This window comes from Citrus sinensis, chromosome 8, assembly GCF_022201045.2.
Source record: "Citrus sinensis cultivar Valencia sweet orange chromosome 8, DVS_A1.0, whole genome shotgun sequence".
NCBI lineage: Eukaryota > Viridiplantae > Streptophyta > Magnoliopsida > Sapindales > Rutaceae > Citrus > Citrus sinensis.
This window is the reverse complement of record NC_068563.1, coordinates 1,010,756-1,029,103: the sequence shown is the minus strand read 5'-3', so window position 1 is coordinate 1,029,103 and position 18,348 is coordinate 1,010,756. Positions and strand designations below refer to the sequence as shown.

Here is an 18,348-nt window from a genome sequence, read left to right as displayed (position 1 = left end):
TTGCGAGCCAAGCAATGCTCGTTTAGTGATGGCTGATGCCCAGCCGTGAGAGAGAATTCAATTGCGCCAAAGCTTAGAAAAGTCATTAGATGATTTGAATCTTTCTGTCAAACAATGTAAATTCTACGGGACTGACTCTGCTTTCTGAGTTAGATTTGTGCACGTTGATGCCAGGGGACCAAAGCAACCAACTCCGCAAAACATTTACTAAATTTAACATGGGGCAACCATCAACCATCTCTAAAGTTGTATCATTACTGCCTTATGGTTGTGTCAAATCATTCTAGCTTTTTCCTTCTGCGTTCTTTTTTAGGAATATTGCCCCAGAACAAGAAGCAAACAAGAAACACATGCATCCATAGTCACAGATGACAAAACAGTAAATTAATACCTTTCAATGTGTTAAAAGCAATATGAAACAGGATGGCCACTAGCTAAGGAACAATTCTCAGATGGAAAAGGACTCTTCATTGACATGGAGCTTATCTATGCTAATCATCTGTGGCGGCTAGAAAATCATCGTCATCACGGTAAATGCTGTCTGTCATTTGCCAGACCTGAACAGTATTGTCGTCGGCTACACTTGAAATGACCCACGGGTCATTTTTGTTCCAAGAGAAATCTGATATCTTGGCCTTGTGACCTCCATGAGAGAAAAGGAGCTCAGGAGGACCATCCTCGGCATCTAATTCCAACTGCTCGTCCCCAATCCTGAAAGCATAGTTAAATCAATCGGATGAGATAGGCTTGCACTCCTATTCACTATACATGCCAAATATCAGATTCACAACAATGTTTATGATCAATGGAGAACAAAATATAAGGACCATGGCAGCATTTTTAAAATTACTTGTTCATAAATACTGAGAGACCATGTGGTCAAAGTGATGATGGCAAAAACACAAAGTATCCTAGGCACATACAGGACAAATTGGGTTACACTAGAACATAGGTTTTGCATCCTCCATGGTATAAATTGGCCAATCACATGATCAATTGCTTCACAGTCCAAAATTATAGTTCAAACAATCAGATAATTGCGAAAGGGCAGGTAACAACATTAGTACTTCGGTTTTATTATTAACAGTAGGATTTTATTCATCACTGAGAGGGGAAAGACGGAAATTTGGAATCTTACAATTATCATCCAACCTAAACAGTAAATCAAACTTTTCCCTGTTTCCCCCCATTCTTGGATGTCGAATTAATTATTCATGAGCACAACAAAAATTAGATTATAAAGAAACTGATCACACAGGAAAGTGAAAGGACAAAAGTTATCAAATACCTGTTAAGGTCCCAAACCATGAGCCTTCTGTCATCAGCTGAAGAAGCCAGCACGGTTTCGTGATTAGGATCCCATTCTACCTGGAACACTTCTTCTCTGTAATACGCCAATGCAAAGTAAGAAATTCCGTTCATACACCTAGCTTCTTTGCAGAAAATTTCAGATGATATTGAAACATTTCAGCGCGTATGCAATAAACACAGAAAATATAGATTAGGAAGCAAAAGATCGCAGAATGAAAATCATAATCTACAAAGCCACTGAGAACACCCAAGAGGTCTAGGCCCAAAAAACATTATTATAATTATTTTTGTTTGTTAGCAATTTATTTGTTAATCTTTTGAATTTGCCATGGTCAAACATATATACTAAAAGATAGGGTTGTGGCAACTGAATTGCATTATTACCACTTCCAACAACCACATTCTAAATTTATAAGACAGGAAAAGGACGTACGTGTGACTACTTAAAATGTGTAACGGCACAGTCATCTTCCGCATATCAAACAAAGCAACAGTAGTGTCTGAAGATGCAGTCGCCAGAACCCATTCATTGTATGGATTAAAAGATAGATAGTTAACCTGGGACAAGAGAGGGGAAAGAAAAAAAAAAACTTTATGCCATAACAAATAAAACCATAAAATGCAAGGTGATGCAGTCAAATGGATTTATGCAGGAAATATATAAGAGCACATATTTCAAGTTTTTATTACCTCTTTCTCATGAGCTTTTACACGCTGTTGAGTTTGATTAGTGCGCAAGTCCCAGATCATCAGTTGGCAATCATCGCCTGCAGACCCAAATAAATTCTCATTCTTCAAATGCCACGACACATCTTCAACCACACTTTCATGAGCCTAAGATTAGCCAGCCTCACCAATCAGCAATCAATGCAGCAAGCATGACCCAAAAAAACTATAGTTTTGCTTCAAAAACAATAGGAAGTCCAGAAATTACCTCATAGACATGCATTGCATCAATCACTTTGTCTTGAGCCAACGCAGACACATCCCACAAGCAAATCTTATTGTCATGGGAACCACTCACAAGATAACCTTCCTTAAAGGGACTCCAAGACAATCCATAACCCTCTTTATCATGACCCTTCAACCTCAGATCAGGATCACAATCATCTTGCTGCTTTTCTGCCTGTTTGGCACAGTCAAACACATACACCTCACAACTGCTAGTCTTTGTACCAACAAGATTGGGTTTCTGTGGCATACACCGTGCTCTATTCACTTCCCCATCAACACGTATCTTCTGCGCTATCTCCACCTACCCAAACAAACATTTTCGCCGATAAATTCCAGTTAGTTTAAGTATTTTCACACAGAGAGACACCAAAAGAAAAGGAAAAGGTTCCATAGCAGCTTCAACTAGAAATTTCAATAAATTACTAACACCGATACCATATTCCTTAAGAAAAAAGTCTTACACAGCTGATAACATATATAAACACATACTTTTACAGACTACAAGTTCGGATATTAGCTTTATGGAGCAATTAATATCGCAGAAAATACCCTAAAACTAAAGCCAAAAATCAATATAACAAACCTTATGAGCTACAAAGTTATCGATTTTGTTGATGACTTATATGGTAACATTTCCATATACCCACAAAGCATTTCTTCAAAACAAAACGAGAAAGTAACAACTTCACTCAGTAATTTCATCGAACGCCTGATACCCAAAAAAAAAAAAAAATCATTTCACAAAACAAACCTTGGGGATGACAGGATTTTCATTTTTGCCGCCGACGTTAGACTCCGAGTCTTTGGTGGGCAGCACAGCATCGGCGATCATGAGAAAGTTGGGAAAATCCTCGGAGGTGTGGGTCCCGAGCACGAACTTGTGCACCGCGAAAGTGGGGTCCGCTGAGTAGGGTTGCGGAGGCGATGGGACCCAGTGGACGGTAAGCGAAGGCCACTCTAACGGGTGAGAGACAATCAGATCGTACAAAAACGGCGTGTTCTTCTTCCATACCGTGAACTCCTCCTCCACTTGATCCAAGCTCGCGTCTTGCTCCTCTGCTGCCATTGTTCGTCCGTTCGTTCGTTTGCTTGATAGATTCTCTGATTGTCAATGTTAGTTGGCTTATTCGTTTTAGGTTATTTTCGTTTTTCTTTTTACCGCCAAAATTGCTGTTTTCCCGCCAAGGGGGGGGGGGGGGGGGGGGGGGGAGAGGAAAAAAGTTCCGGTTTAAGTCTGGAGGAGAGGGAGGGTTTTGAAGGTTTTATTTATATGCATGGTGTGGTGGTTGTGGATAACACAGTACAGACCTCTTCATGAGTGGGGGCCTAATTGCTATTTTTGAGGTCCGATACTTCTTCCCCCCCACCTTTTTTTTTTTTTAATAAATTATAGCAATCCAATAATATTTTTTATATTTAATTGATTCAATTGGTAAAACTCAAAATTAATTTTTTATTTTCTACTTCTTTGTGATTCCAAATCAGGTAATCAGTTAATATTTTTAGTTTGGTTGGAAGATTTTCTAAAGTTTTTAGAATGTTATCTTTAATTTAATCTCTAATATATAACACTCACTTGTTTCCCCCTTTCCCCCCCCCAAAAAAAAAGATAGTCAATTAAATAAGACTGTTCAAAACATTACCCATTTAGAAGTTGAGAGCATAACAATCTAATAATATAAAAGTAAAAAGAATCTAAATTCATACAATTTCAACATAATTTTAGAGTATTTCAACTTTAAAGTGAATATAATTTAGAGATATAAATCTAATAAGATGAGATTTACCCCCATCTCAAAGTCTATAAATAAATATACTTACAAAGGATTAATGAATTCTTTATGGAAACTCAAACTCTAGTTTTTCAAAATCGATAAATAATTTTAGAGTTTTTCAACTTTGAAGTGAATATAATTCAAAGATATAAATTCAATAAGATGAGATTTACCCCATCTCAAAGTCCATAAATAAATATACTTACAAAGGATTAATGAATTCTTTATGGAAACTCAAACTCTAGTTTTTTAAAATCGATAAAAGATGAGTTTTTAGAGACTTGGATGGGGAGCACTTGTAGCCGCTTGAATTTTGAAATTTCAGCAGTTAAAATGCTTTGTGAAAATTACCGATCCACTGTTTATTAAATTTTGCACCTCAATCTTAAACGGGCTTTTGAATAGATGAAACCCAGTTAACTTTCGTTGGGGGGATATTACATTAAAAAATAGAGTGGAGCTATTGGCACCCTTACATTATTCTTATAAAACTCCACTTTAAATAAAATTATAATTAAAGATAATTGAAAATTAAACACATATAGATTTTTTTTCAGCAAATTAGTTAATTCATAATCAATCCTTTTCAAAAAAAAAAAATTTATATGTTACTTCCTATCTAACTAAAATAAATTGTACAAATCTAGAATAATCTATTGTTCTCTTTTGATTTCTTATTGATTAAATATTTTTATGCTTAAAATTTCTTTAAAATTATAATTTGAAATATGTATTATTTCAGCCAATGATTAACATTAAAAAACTTATCACCCATATAACTTTTTAATTTGTGTGTAGGGTAATACTAAAATTGAAAATAATAAAAAAAATAGCACGATAATAATTTGAGTTTTAAAAATAAAACAAATCAAATGAAAATTGAGAACTTATAAAAGTATATCTAAAAAAGGGACATTTTCAGAAATAAAATGAATATAACTAAAAAAAAAGTTTTATGAGGAGATCAGAGGGGTGCCAATAGTCCAACTCTAAAAAATATACGAACACGAATGGAAACTAGCCAATGATGGATTGATTCAGGTGGACGTAAAAGACGGTTGTGGTGTATTTAGTAATCAGTTTGGGAACTCATGACTAATGAAACCCAAACTCAGGCCTGTTAGAACAGGCGGAGCCCAACTTTTGCGAGGGGGTCATTTTATAATAATGAAATACATTTTTAAAAAATTATAAATCAAGACCGCGTGAGATTTACGTTTTGAAGTACTATAAATCAAGACCCGCAAAAGATTTAGGTCGTTGGCCGGTGGAGTGCTTTGGATAAATTTCATGATTATCTTTTGCTCTTATCTTGAAGGAGCTTCGTTTCAATTGGGCGTGCCAAGAATGGGGCCAATTCTATTCGAATGCGTGGCTCATTACACAAGTGTAATTCAGCGGTGATTTGCTGGTAACATACCAGTGACAACAAGCCAATTAAAAGTAATAACAGCTGGTCGCCGACAAGAACTCACAGTAGCATCTCGATATTTAATAGCTTAAAATTATTTTTAAAAAAACTATTAGTATATCGATAAATTAATAACGAAATATTAATTTTTAGAGAAAATATCAAGATAATTTTTATAGGCGTTGAAGTAGTGCAATTATAGAAATTAGCAATTCTATTAAGTTATATGATATTATTCTAATTTTGAGCGACAACTAAATAATTAAAAGTGTCCTAAAAAATTATAGGAGAAAGAAGTTGAAGATCGGTTTTAATGTAATAGAGCCCATCTCATGTGAAGAAGCATTCAAAGCAATAGTAACATTGAATAATTTCTTGTCGTTTTGAAACAGTACCATGCCAGAACTTCTTTCAAAAACATTACAAAAAAGTTAGAGATGATATTCAAGTTGAAAGCAATTTCATGAATAAGCAAATCAACACCGGAACTTATTTTGCAAAAGCCTCATAGATATATTATATGTATTTAGAAATTTATGCATTAATTGGGCCCTATGAAAAAACTATTTTTTCACAAATTTATTTATAATTTTTCACGTTGGTCTCAAATCGAGGCAAATAAAATTATTATTTAGTTAAAATTATCAATTTATTAATTATTAATTTAACAAGATCTTACATCTTTCAAAAAAAAAAAAAATAACAAGATTTTATTTACGGTATTGCATTTCAATATTACCGAGGCAAAGCAGCATGGACCTCAGTCCCTGTATAATTGTAACCCGACATTAATACCATTCACCTATATTATACAGGTATATTTATAATACTGGCCCCAATTGCATTAAAACTATGACATCTTTTTACCCATTAGTTTTTGCTCTTTTTTTGTTTAGGTTTTTAACCTCTATAATTTCACCTTATGAACATGTAAACATGTTGGCCCCTTTTACTAATGACTACATCACGTTCTAAGCACTCGCCTAATTCTTCCCTTTAATTTACAATACTAGCCAAAATTATACAAAATTTCAAATTTACAAATCAAAATTGCTTGTAAAAACCCCGCGGGCCATAAACTTAGCCCAACGAAGAATCTCTACCCTTTTGGACGGCTCACACTCTTTACTTTGTCATTCATTATACGTACACACAATCAAACCTGGCCATACTGCAGCCCATGAAGCACCACTTTATCCAATCACAGATCGCGGACTGACCGGGACCACCCACCCTTTAGTCCAACGGGAGTTACAGCAATTCAATTAGTGGGGCCCAACCAAAAAAGCAGTAGTCTAATCCCACCACACTCGCGCTCCAGACGTGTCGCGTGAAATTCACCTCCCATTCCGCGCCAAATTAATAGGGGGGCCCATTGTCCCACGCGGTCGGTGGCCATGCACGGCTACCGTTTACACTCACCATGTTGTGGGAAGACTAACCCGGGACACGTGTCGGAAACTGTACGGGCTTGCAGAGCAAAAGTAAAAAAAATTACGACTCAGATTTCGATGGAGAAGTTGGGGGGGGAGGGGTGCTTCTGTATATATATACAGCTGAGGTCCCTTAAGCGTCAATCACACTATCATTGTCGCTCTTGAGACAAAAGGTGCTTGGTGGGATATTTTCTCATTTCTTCTAATTCTTATCTTTAAAATAAGATAGTAATCATAATTCTGCTCCTCATAAGTTACTTTCCTTAAAGAGAAAGAGAGGAAAATAAGATAAAGAAACGTATGGGTGTTGTGGATCATTTTTCCGATTACTTTGACTGCTCTCATGGCAGCTCCAAGCTCAAGAAACGCAGGCAATTGCAGGTATCTCCTTTTACTCAAGCCCCTTTTTTTTTTTTTTTTGGCTTTATGATTCAAGTTTTCAACTATCGGAACACTTGAAATGCTTGGAAAGTGCTTGTTTACTAGCAGATCGATCCAGGCTTGAGTTAGCTTCGGATCAATTTGTTTTGAAGCTTATTCAAATCTTTACTAGGCCTTTTTTTTTTTAAAAAAAAAAGAAAAATCTTTGTGCATAACTTCTGAAAACTAACATTTATAGGCTTATTTTAGGATTTTAGATCCGCAAAAATCACTTTCCAATTAAAAATCTAAAATTTTGGATCACGGAAGCTATGATTAAAAATAAAAAATTATATACTAACTTGAGGAGGTCGTAACTTAAAAACTGTAAATCGTATGGGACCAAACGTTAGAAAATTTAAATGGAATATCCAGAATTTTAAGTTAGATTGAAATTTTACAGTGTGCCCTTAATATATGTTGTTTATGGCCGTGTTTGGCCACCCACGGTCGCTTCTGCAAAGAAGCGCTCATGCAACCTCCTCGAAAATTGAAGGGCATTTTAGTCATTTAAGTTCATTTATTACAAACAGACAAACGTAGCTTCCTGCATCAGCTCCCCGAAACGGTGAAAGAAACACTGTCCCAGCAGCAGTTCCTGTCCGGTGGTCCTAGTAAAAAATTGCTGTGTGTTTATGCCCACGTGGGATCTAATTGCATGGTAATGTGTTAATTTGTGTGATCAGACGGTGGAGGTGAAGGTTCGGATAGACTGCGAAGGATGCGAGCGCAAGGTAAAGCGGGCCGTAGAGGGAATGAAAGGAGTGAAGCAGGTGGACGTAGAGCGGAAAGCCAACAAAGTCACCGTCGTCGGATACGTGGAGCCGTCGAAGGTCGTGTCACGCATCGCGCATCGGACGGGCAAGAAAGCGGAGATCTGGCCCTACGTGCCATACGATGTCGTGGCCCACCCTTACGCCCCCGGGGTTTATGATAGGAAGGCCCCCGCTGGGTACGTGCGAAGAGCCGACGACCCACAGGTGTCGCAGATTGCACGTGCGAGCTCCTTCGAAGTTAGGTACACCACTGCCTTCAGTGATGAGAACACGCAAGCCTGCGCCATCATGTGATGTCGTGACGACACGTGTGACGTGAAGTCTGTGCGATGCAGTCAGTATGTTTTTGTTTTTTGTACCTTTCAAGAATTGAAGCTATTAAGCTCTCTATTAGTTTTGTTTAATTGGTTTGTAAAAATGGTAATGAAATTATTATTGTAGTTTTGAGTATTTTGGGTTTAAATGAAAAAACATTTCGTAGAAGCAGTCCGTATTTTATGCTTAAAATTTTTATTGGTAAGAGTTGTTAACAGTTTAATTTATTTTATAAGTTACTTAAAATTATGATGCTTTTCTATTATAGATACGTTCTCTTGATTAATAAAGTACTCTTTCGATCGATGCGAGTGGATTTAAACTTTAGTCTTTTTATATCAATTTCTAATTTAATATTGTAATATCGTTAGACGATATTATCTGATTCAAATACCCATTTCTCTGTACTTGCTAGCGTACCACAAACCATGCAAGTTGGCGCATGAGCTTTGTACATGAGATCATAAGAATTGTTGTTAGAAACTGGCTTTGTACTTCTGAATCAAACTTTTGGCTGGGGGCGATGGTGCAAAGGGAAAATGAGACAAAAGGGAAAAGACCCAAAAAAACTACAGTTAAAAAGGTAGGGGGGGGGGGGTGGAGGGGGGGGGGGAGTCACTTTCATATTTGGTGTGAATGGAAAATGGAATCATTCGATCATTGAATATTAAATTAGTGGGGATCATGATCATTTGATATGCTAAAATGGTCCCACGCCACTTCATATTTTTGTTTGGCAGTTGGCTAATGGCCACTTCTTGAGATGTGAAGTCAAGCCCATGTGACGTGTATTGCCGTATATATGAACAGATTTAATAAAATGCCAAAAATGGATGTATTGACCTCTTCTTTTCAATCCATATATACTCGCAGATTTATGAACTATGTGACGATTATGTAAATTCTGATTGTAATTAATATCATTATATTGCAAAATAATGTAAAAAAATTAATGAGTTTTGCATGTGTACGTTTATTAAGAGAGAATAAAAAGTTCATTGTAGAGATTCTTTTTCTGGAAGAAAAAAAAAAAGAAGGGTTTTCTTTGTTAGGGTAAAGCGCATGATTTGAGTTTTGCAAGAACTCTGTTTCGCAGGGAAGGTGACTGGCAGAAATAAGTCAATTTGTAGGCTTGTAATGAGGCTAAAATTTAAAGGGATCAATGAAAACTACTGCTTTTAGAAAAATAACGATAATTCAGACTATGAGAAATAAACATTTTCCTTTTTTTTTTTGTGTGTATGAAATACCAAGCCTCATCTTCTGTCTTATTAGAGGAAAAACAGGTGACCATACCCTCAAAAATCAATTATATAATGACCAGGATTCGAGTACATGTATAAACTTTAAAATAATCGTCAAATGTATGAACAGCTGACTTTGTTCAAATGTGATTTATAAAAATAATTGTCAGAACTCAGAAGAGATAGATCTGCTATGTACTTATTAGTTCATTGAACAAACTAAAGAACCTTAATTAATTGTGTAATTGTCATTGGGTGTAGCAATTATGTATGTATGTGTCTTCTATGTTATATAACCTTTTTTTTAACATATGTTATATAATTAAGTTTGTTGTTATTATTATTTATTAGAGTAATGATATAGTCACAAACTCTTGTATAAATTTATTTCGTACAAACTGATGTGGCGTTAATTTATTGGTTGAATTAAATATCTCTTGGCCCACATGATTTATTTCTATTATTTTATATTTTTATTCAACTAATGAATTAATGCTACATCAATTTATACAAGATAAGTTTGTATAAGAGTTTGTGGATGTATCATCACTCTTATTATTATTATTATTATTATTATTATATGGCTACATAAGGAACTAAAATGATGGTTCCACAGCTATTTTGTTTTTACATATTAATAAGGGAAAATATCAACCGTCCACTCGTTTTTTCCAACCTTTTCAAAAATACACAATTCCTTTTTTTATTTTTGGCCGGAATCCACCTAAAGTTATATTTTGTTTCATTTTTCCACTTCCATTTGGAATCCGTTAAGAAAACTAACGGAAACTTTAAAAAATGTCAATTTTACCCCCCAAAACGAAAATTATAATTTCACCCTAAAAATTACAAAAAATAATCAAATTAAATCTAATTATTTTCCCTATCGGTCAATAAAGAAATTAATTCCACAATCATCAAATGTAAGTTTTTTTTTTTAAATATGTCTGTAATTAGAATGCTAAATTATAACAGAAGTATTAAAAATAGCTAACCATCAATTGAATTTAAAATAAGTAGAGTTTTATTATTCATTGAGTTATAATCTCTAGTAGTTAAGATTTTTTTGTACTTCATTAACGCATCAATAATGATATTCATCATTAAATCTTATTATTTTTGGTATTTTTAGGGTGCAATTATAATTTTCGTTTTGGGGGGTAAATTGTCATTTTTTAAGTTTCCGTTAGTTTTCTTAACGGATTCCAAACGGAATTGAAAAAGTGAAACAAAATGTAACTTTAGGTGGATTCCAGCAAAAATAAAAAGGAATTGTGTATTTAAAAAAAAAAAAAAGGGTGAACGGTGGATATTTTTCTTATTAATAATTGTATTTCATCTCATGGATTCCTATTTAAGAAGAAACAAATGCATCGATTTGCTTTACTCTTTAAATGTACACATAAATTATGATAAATTTACATCTTTTCTTATTAGAGTGAGTCAAATAAGTCGCTTCTTAATATAACTCTTGCTCACACAAGGGGGCCTCAATTGCAAAGTTATGATAAAATTGGGTGCATTAATATTAGTAAATTGAAGTCCACAATACTTCATTTAAGAAATAGTTGCTGAAATCTGGTGTCTTCATCTATTCATCAACTCCTGAACCCGGTGGCAGTCTTATTGCGTCTGGTCTAAACTGGCTCTGAAAGGCCATTCACATTTGTTACAATATCAAAATCATTTTCATCACAAACTACAATTAATTGTCAATGAGAAAAGTTTTATCTTATTAAACTAATCTAAATGATAAAACTTGAATCATCGATTCCGACCGTTACAATGACCTTATTATATTTTATTAGAGCATAATTAAGTCCTCTAAACTATAGCTAATTAGCCATCCTATCCTATCGTATACAGAATTAATTATATATTCAAATTGCTCATCCCTGTCTATTACTATATATATGCGTATTGTAAAACCCAGTTTGTTTTCTTCCCATGCAAGTGCAACAGTTTGTCTGTATCCATCGATCATGCTGACACTTTTCAGAAAAAAAGATACTGACCAATTGAGTTGATTCTACTTTCGTCGACTCCTTTCATCTTTGTTTGGGTTAGATTTGCGCTGTAGCACAAAAGAAACGGACACATAAAAGAAGTCTTGGGTCTTGCTATTTACTGTTCGTGTCCTTGAGAAAAAATTGAAATGATTCTTGCTTTGAAAAGAATGGGCTTCATGGAGCCCGTTTGTGAGGATGCTTCTATGGGAGACGATGTGCAACTTAAAGCCGAAGAAAAAGTGTGCCCGTGATGGCTGGATCCGTGATATAAACTTGGCCCACTTCAATCCTTTGAAACTTTAGAACCCAAGATTAATTTTGCTTCATCTTTCTCTCCGTTCTTAACATCTATCATTTTTTAAGGTCGGATATTTGGATGGGATTAAGAAGAAATCTCAAACATTAATTACAAAATTTTATCTCATATTCTTATCTGAATCCGGGTGACCACGGGCTCAATCCACATTAATGGTTAGTCGAGCTATGCTGTGGGGGCTTTACCAACATCATTAGCACTAAATACATGCGTTCATCATTATTTAAATTTATGACTTTAATTCAAATGAATTTACCCATAAATGATTAGCTAATGGTGAGATCCATAGTTTGCTTCCCTGAAAGAAGGTAGATTTAACCTAAATTGGGTGTCGATATGGCTCAAAATGAGCTGGACTATAATAAGATTGATCCAAGCCATTAAACGGTCCATATATAATTACAAAATGGTTGTAATTTAAATGAAAAAAAAAAAGTAAGATAAATGAATGAATTCATTTAATACATGTATTTGAAAGGAGTTTCAAGGATCTTTAGCAAGCAATAACTCATTAGTCATGAATGCTCAACCACTATTCGTGATTCTACTATTTTTCTTGTTATTAACTAAATGCCTAAGATTGAAAAAAAAATCATATCATATTTAAAGAATTATAGTTTTAAAAAATAATTAAATAACACAAATCGATTTCTTTAACAAAACCTATCTCCATGAATAAAATAGAAATACTCATTGATACGAATAGAATTTCAAACGTAGAGGAACATGAAGCAATCAATTATGAGTTGTTTGTTAGACCAATTTTCAAACCTTTGATCTTTATGTAGACCATTGAATTTCTAGAATATATAATTGATAACGATTCTCGTCTAATTCAAGGCTTCTGACTTTTTATATATGGGGGAATGATAATCTCAACAAAACTCTTATCAAATCACCGCTATTGATTTTTATTTATTTTCATTATCGCCCACCTAGCTAGTTACGTTGTGAATATAAAGAAAGATACCCACTCTAGTTTATCTCATGAATACAAAAGGAATGGTCAAATAATAAATGAATAGGATGAAGAAGACTCCTTGAAAAGAATGGCCAAGCCATTTTTTTCCTTTGATAAAGTTGATTTGGTTGTTTTGCTTTAAATAAAAGTTAATAAGTGATGCCATGATATTCAAAGCAAGAAAACGTATGGTATGGTCCAAAATTTATGCAGTCAAAGTTGCACGGGAAGAAGCAGAAGCCAGAAGCAGAAGCACTCTTTAACTTTTTCACTTTTTCCCCTCCTTCCCCCAAAAGCACTCTCACATGAGTTGCTTGTGTCGGTTTTTGCCATGTAGAATGTGAAATCACCTGACATTTTGCATGGGTAACATTAACCGACTTGTCCCTCCTTTTTATTGAAAGATAATGGCAGATAGGAGATTTTTTTTTTTTTTTTTCAATATTTGATTTATTTATTGTAATCCTCGATCCCAGCCCTAAAACAAGTAAAAGAAGAAGAAAATTTTGATGTTTTTATTTTTATACATTTATAATCATAAGTTAAGTGAGAGTGTAATCGCAATGCATGGCGCAAAATTTGCTGCCACAACAAGTGATTAACGCATTTCAAAAGGAAAAAAATATGTATTACTTGCCACTATTATATTGTCCCGTACCATAAGAGAATCTCAGATTTTTCCAAAAGGGTTTTTTTCCTTTCGTCTCCATTATTGATTTTAATTTAGCTTTCATACACTATTCAGCACCTACTACCATGGGCCAGATTATAATTGTGATTGATAAAAATCTGGGTAAAATATTTTGAAGAAAGTTTATTTCATTATTTGCATCAATTTGTGTTTGATATCTTGTTAGCGACTTTTGGGGATTTATCTTACCTTTCGTATTTAAGTTGTTTGCATTATTTTGGTTTATTTAGAACTTGAATTTATTTTAATATTATTCTAAATAGTCCAAGAGACTGTTTTGGTATATGATAATCAAAGGGAGCAGTGAAACTGTAGTAATTATTGGGAAAACCCCGATTCTATTATTAATGGAGCTATAATTAAACTTAGAGTTCACTATTTTTATTAGAGTTCGTCAACAATAATGTAATTATTAACTCTTTTAAAATATATCTTTGTCGCAAATTCAAGTATTTTAACAAGGTCTTAAAGTTAACCATGACTATAAGGGCAATGGTTCGAGTTCCCGTGAACCCAACCTTCCTCAATTAAGTATGATTGTGTGGAGTTAATTTATAAGTCTTTCTCCCTTACAAAATGCGAGGAGAGTATGGACATCCCTCATCTTTAAGGGTACTTCATAATTTTTAAAGTAATAATATAAGTCTCAAGTTATATATCTAATTGTAAATATTAGTGTAATAATCTATTATAATAACAATTATAAATATTTATATAATATAATAGTGTGATGTGTAATCGGTATAAAAAAAAAAGTATTTTAACAAGATTCATTGTATGATCATATCTTCTCGAAAATTCAATATGCATGATATAATATTTAATCTCCAAATCCAAACTTTTCGCTTGACAGTAATTCAATGAAGTTGAAATTTTTCGAAACTTCGTTAATTTTCAAACTTGTAAACTCTATAAAAAAATTTTTTTTTTCTTCAACCAAAATTTATACTTAATTATAGGTGCATGAATGAAAGAGAATAGTTTAACGAATGAGGTGTGCCAATAATGTCATGCTTGTGTGGTAGCTCCCAAAACAAAACACATTCAAGTCTTATTATATTATATTTTGTGTAAAATATTTGGAGATGGTTAATTTTATCCTACTAAAATTAATAGATATCACTTATTTTTTTACTAATTTTATAATTAGTCTATAACTGGTATCTTGCATGCAACATAATTTTACAGTATTATTTTTATTTTTAAATACACTTTAATTTATATCTATTATAAATTAAATAAACCATATAAATAAAAAAATTTAAGAATATGTATGTCTCAACATGAATAAAAAACTAATAATAGGATTTTTTTTTATACTTTTCGTTATTTTTAAATATTTTTCTTATAATAAATATATATTTTATATTCAATATATAAATTATTAAGTAAATAATTCATTTATTTTAAATTTTTAGTGTAAGAAGATTTTTAAATATATATAAAAGCAGCCGCCGGCCTATTTGATTTTATTATGCATCTCTTCAAATCCATCCACCTCTCACACATGTTTCCACGTGTGATGCAGCAAAGCAATGTGTTGTCAATTGAATCTTTATAATTCAATCGATCAAACCATAACCCCACTAAGCAGTAAGCACAATTATTATTATTATTATTATTATTATTATTATTTTAGTACATTCATGCATGATGCATGCATGGCTGCTGCGAAAACACAGACAAAAAAAATAAAGGGAACAACCAAGGCAACTTCTTGTGAATGCAGGACTCATCACACCACTTCCAGTCAAGCTGAATATGGACGAAATAAATCAATTCTGATGACTTGACGCGTCCTTTATTAATTAAAGGAGAAGGGACACCTGTAGAAATTATAAAGCTCCGCCTAATTAATTAATATGCAAGTTAATATAAAACAATTATGTGGCTCCAAAAATAAGCGCACATACAGGTTTTCATTATCAACCCTTTTTGTCTTTTTAACCTACATATATGGCAAACCGGCTAGAGCTACTCCCTCACATATGTGAGGAAATGGGTTCGAGTCTCTGCAGTCACATTATAGAGGTTTTATTTATATTTTCTTTTTTAGAGTCACAGAGCTCGAGTGAAGGCAGTCTTTCTCCCAGGATGGGAGTTTGACGTCCCTCGAATATTTGAGAGAGTTACAAAAATCTGAGCAGTGCCATATCAGCATTAATGTCCTCGAATATTTGAGAGGGTTACAAAAATCTGAGCAGTGTCATATCAGCATTAATGTTAATAGATCTCAGTATATATATATGATTGTACATATCAGTTATACTCTCATGTAATATGAGTTATAATATGAGTTGTAATTTGAACAATAGTCTCATGTCATCAAAAAAAAAAAAAAAAAACCTACATATATGGCATGAGATTAGATTGATCATTGATGCATATGCATTTCTAAGAGAATGTCTCTATGTTTATTCTTGAAAAGCTAGGCTTAAACGTACGAACCTGCGTGTTTATTGCTGAAGCGTTAGAGATAATTAACGTGTAGAATATGACAATCCTACAAATCCGAGTCCCCTTTTCCGTTTATTAATTAAAATGGATAGAAGCAGCCTGATGATCAATTATGGAATTCATTCATTTAACCAAAGCAACATGGTGGCCCATATGGGCACGAGCTGCTTTTCGGGTGGCCGAATGACTGTAATTGGGTGAGTGAGTTTTGGTTTGGCTGTTCAAGTCACAAATGGTGGCACCACAATCAATATCGTGGGCCACGAAGATTAATAAGTCCTTGGTGCCTTGGTGATCTCGCAATAACTTGTTAAACCCACCGTCTCATTTCGTCTCTTTCGAAGTCTTCACATGTATGTGCGATCCGATTCGATTCTTTGGATGACAAGAAGTTATAATTCTTAATTAAGCTCCTGGCTATCATCTGTTTGTTGAATTTGGTCAGCTGTTCATGAAAGTTTTTTCAAACAATTAGGTCAAAACAGTGTTAAATGAGAAACTTCAATGTAATAATAATGAGCACTAGCCAGCCTTGACACGCCTTGGAAATTATTTAATTGATTGAGCTTTGATATATACATAAAGTCTTTCGACAACCCTTTAAATTCATCTTGGGTAGCTTGAAAATTACTTAATGGTGGGGTTTATCAGTAACCACACGGTTTAATTTTCACTTTTTAATCATGCTTAATTAACAAACACATGCTTCTTTGAATTGACCCGATGTTCACTACATATTTGTCATAATTTTATCCGCGTATGTTAATGGAATAATGATCTCTGTTTCCACTATGTACATACAATATTAAACTGCCTTTTTCCCCCCCAAATATTACAATAATTAAATCTACATATAGTAAATGTCAACAGAAAATCTTATAGATTGACACTATTATGTCCTGCGATCCAAATATCTAGATGGATCAACATCTTGGATCAATTTTGTTGTGGCATATATAACGTAGATATAGATCTATTTCTTAATATTTAGAAGAAAATTAATGATTGTAATTTACAATTAGAAATCTACTAGATTTCATTACTTAATTATGTTGTGTGCAGTTTAGATATCTAATTAAGTATCCCACTATGTGTACAGTCTACTTTCTAAATTAATTATATCATGAAATAATTTAGATTTTTAAAATACGAACAGACCGAATCTACATCTTAATATTTTGAAGAAAAAATGTAATTAATCTTCTTCCACAATTTAATTTATGTAACCATTCGGCTCAGCCTGAGTGGCCAGGGCTGCTGCCCTCCAAATTGGAGGGCAGCAGTTCGAACCCCCACAAAAACATTGTGGGGGTATTTTCTTTCTCAATTAATTTGAGTGAAGGTAGTCTTCTCTATTACCCATGAGTGAGGAGTATACATCCCTCGAATATTTGTGAGGGTTAAAATCTGGGCAGAGCTCCATTAACATTGATGTAAGTTGGTCCCAGTAATTGTCTGACTTGTACATATCAGTTATAGTCTCATGTAATATGAGTTGTAATCTGAGCAATAGTTTCATGTAATAAAAAAAAAAAATTAATTTATGCGAAAGAAAAAAAAAGAAGAAAAAAGCCTAGTGGGTGGCTGGCTGCCTTCCCATCTATAAGCCCTGTTTATTAGGGATTAAGTTTCACATTTCCACAAACACCAATATAAGGGCAAATCATTATGACAATGAAAAAGCACGAAAGCACTTGGAAAAACTAGAAAGTCTTGCTTGCGGGCTCTTTTAATATTAATTTTCATTTTCATTTACCCCCACCACCATCTGTACACATGCAATTGTGGGGAAAGGGGATTGCGTTGGTATTATGGGGGGGAAGTAAGACCCAGGTATGTACGCTTACATGAGTACATGACTTTGCCAAAAGCATAAAAACAAAGGGGAAGTTGTTGGGAAGTTGCAGCGAGAGAAGTGCTTTTTTCAGCAGCAAATACGAGAAAAAGAAAATGTATATACACACACATGCACGGGCTTCGGAATTTTGCCCCATGCACCACCACCACCTTTCACATCCTTTTTTTTTTTAATTAAAAAATAATAATAATAATAATAATAGAGAGAAAGTGTTGGTGTGTTTTCACATGGATTGCACCATTGAATTTCAGTTGCAGAAGCTGAGAAGATGGTTCATTGAGTCATGGTTGGTGGGCAGCACATGGGGCCACGCTCACCACCATACGTGCTGTGGACTTTTGATAATCGATCGAGTTAGCTTTCTTCGTTGCCATGTTTCCTCTTTGCTTCCTCAGTTCATTGTCATAAAATATT

General features: G+C 33.9%; 2 protein-coding genes across 2 annotated transcripts; one reads left to right on the top strand and one right to left on the bottom strand.

Moving 5' to 3' along the window:
* Window positions 1–359: 359 nt before the first annotated feature.
* Window positions 360–3,618, bottom strand: LOC102628661 (WD-40 repeat-containing protein MSI3). Its single transcript, XM_006486675.4, has 6 exons — window positions 3,017–3,618; window positions 2,246–2,566; window positions 2,002–2,145; window positions 1,745–1,869; window positions 1,289–1,384; window positions 360–711 (listed from the first exon to the last, which is right to left on the bottom strand). Exons 1-6 carry the CDS (start codon window positions 3,329–3,331, stop codon window positions 492–494), a joined length of 1,221 nt encoding a protein of 406 aa, XP_006486738.2. The 5' UTR covers window positions 3,332–3,618; the 3' UTR covers window positions 360–491.
* A 3,404-nt stretch (window positions 3,619–7,022) lies between these two features.
* Window positions 7,023–8,566, top strand: LOC102628362 (heavy metal-associated isoprenylated plant protein 26). The gene is made up of 2 exons (XM_006486674.3): window positions 7,023–7,268; window positions 7,994–8,566. Exons 1-2 carry the CDS (start codon window positions 7,188–7,190, stop codon window positions 8,375–8,377), a joined length of 465 nt encoding a protein of 154 aa, XP_006486737.1. The 5' UTR covers window positions 7,023–7,187; the 3' UTR covers window positions 8,378–8,566.
* The last annotated feature ends 9,782 nt before the right edge of the window (window positions 8,567–18,348 follow it).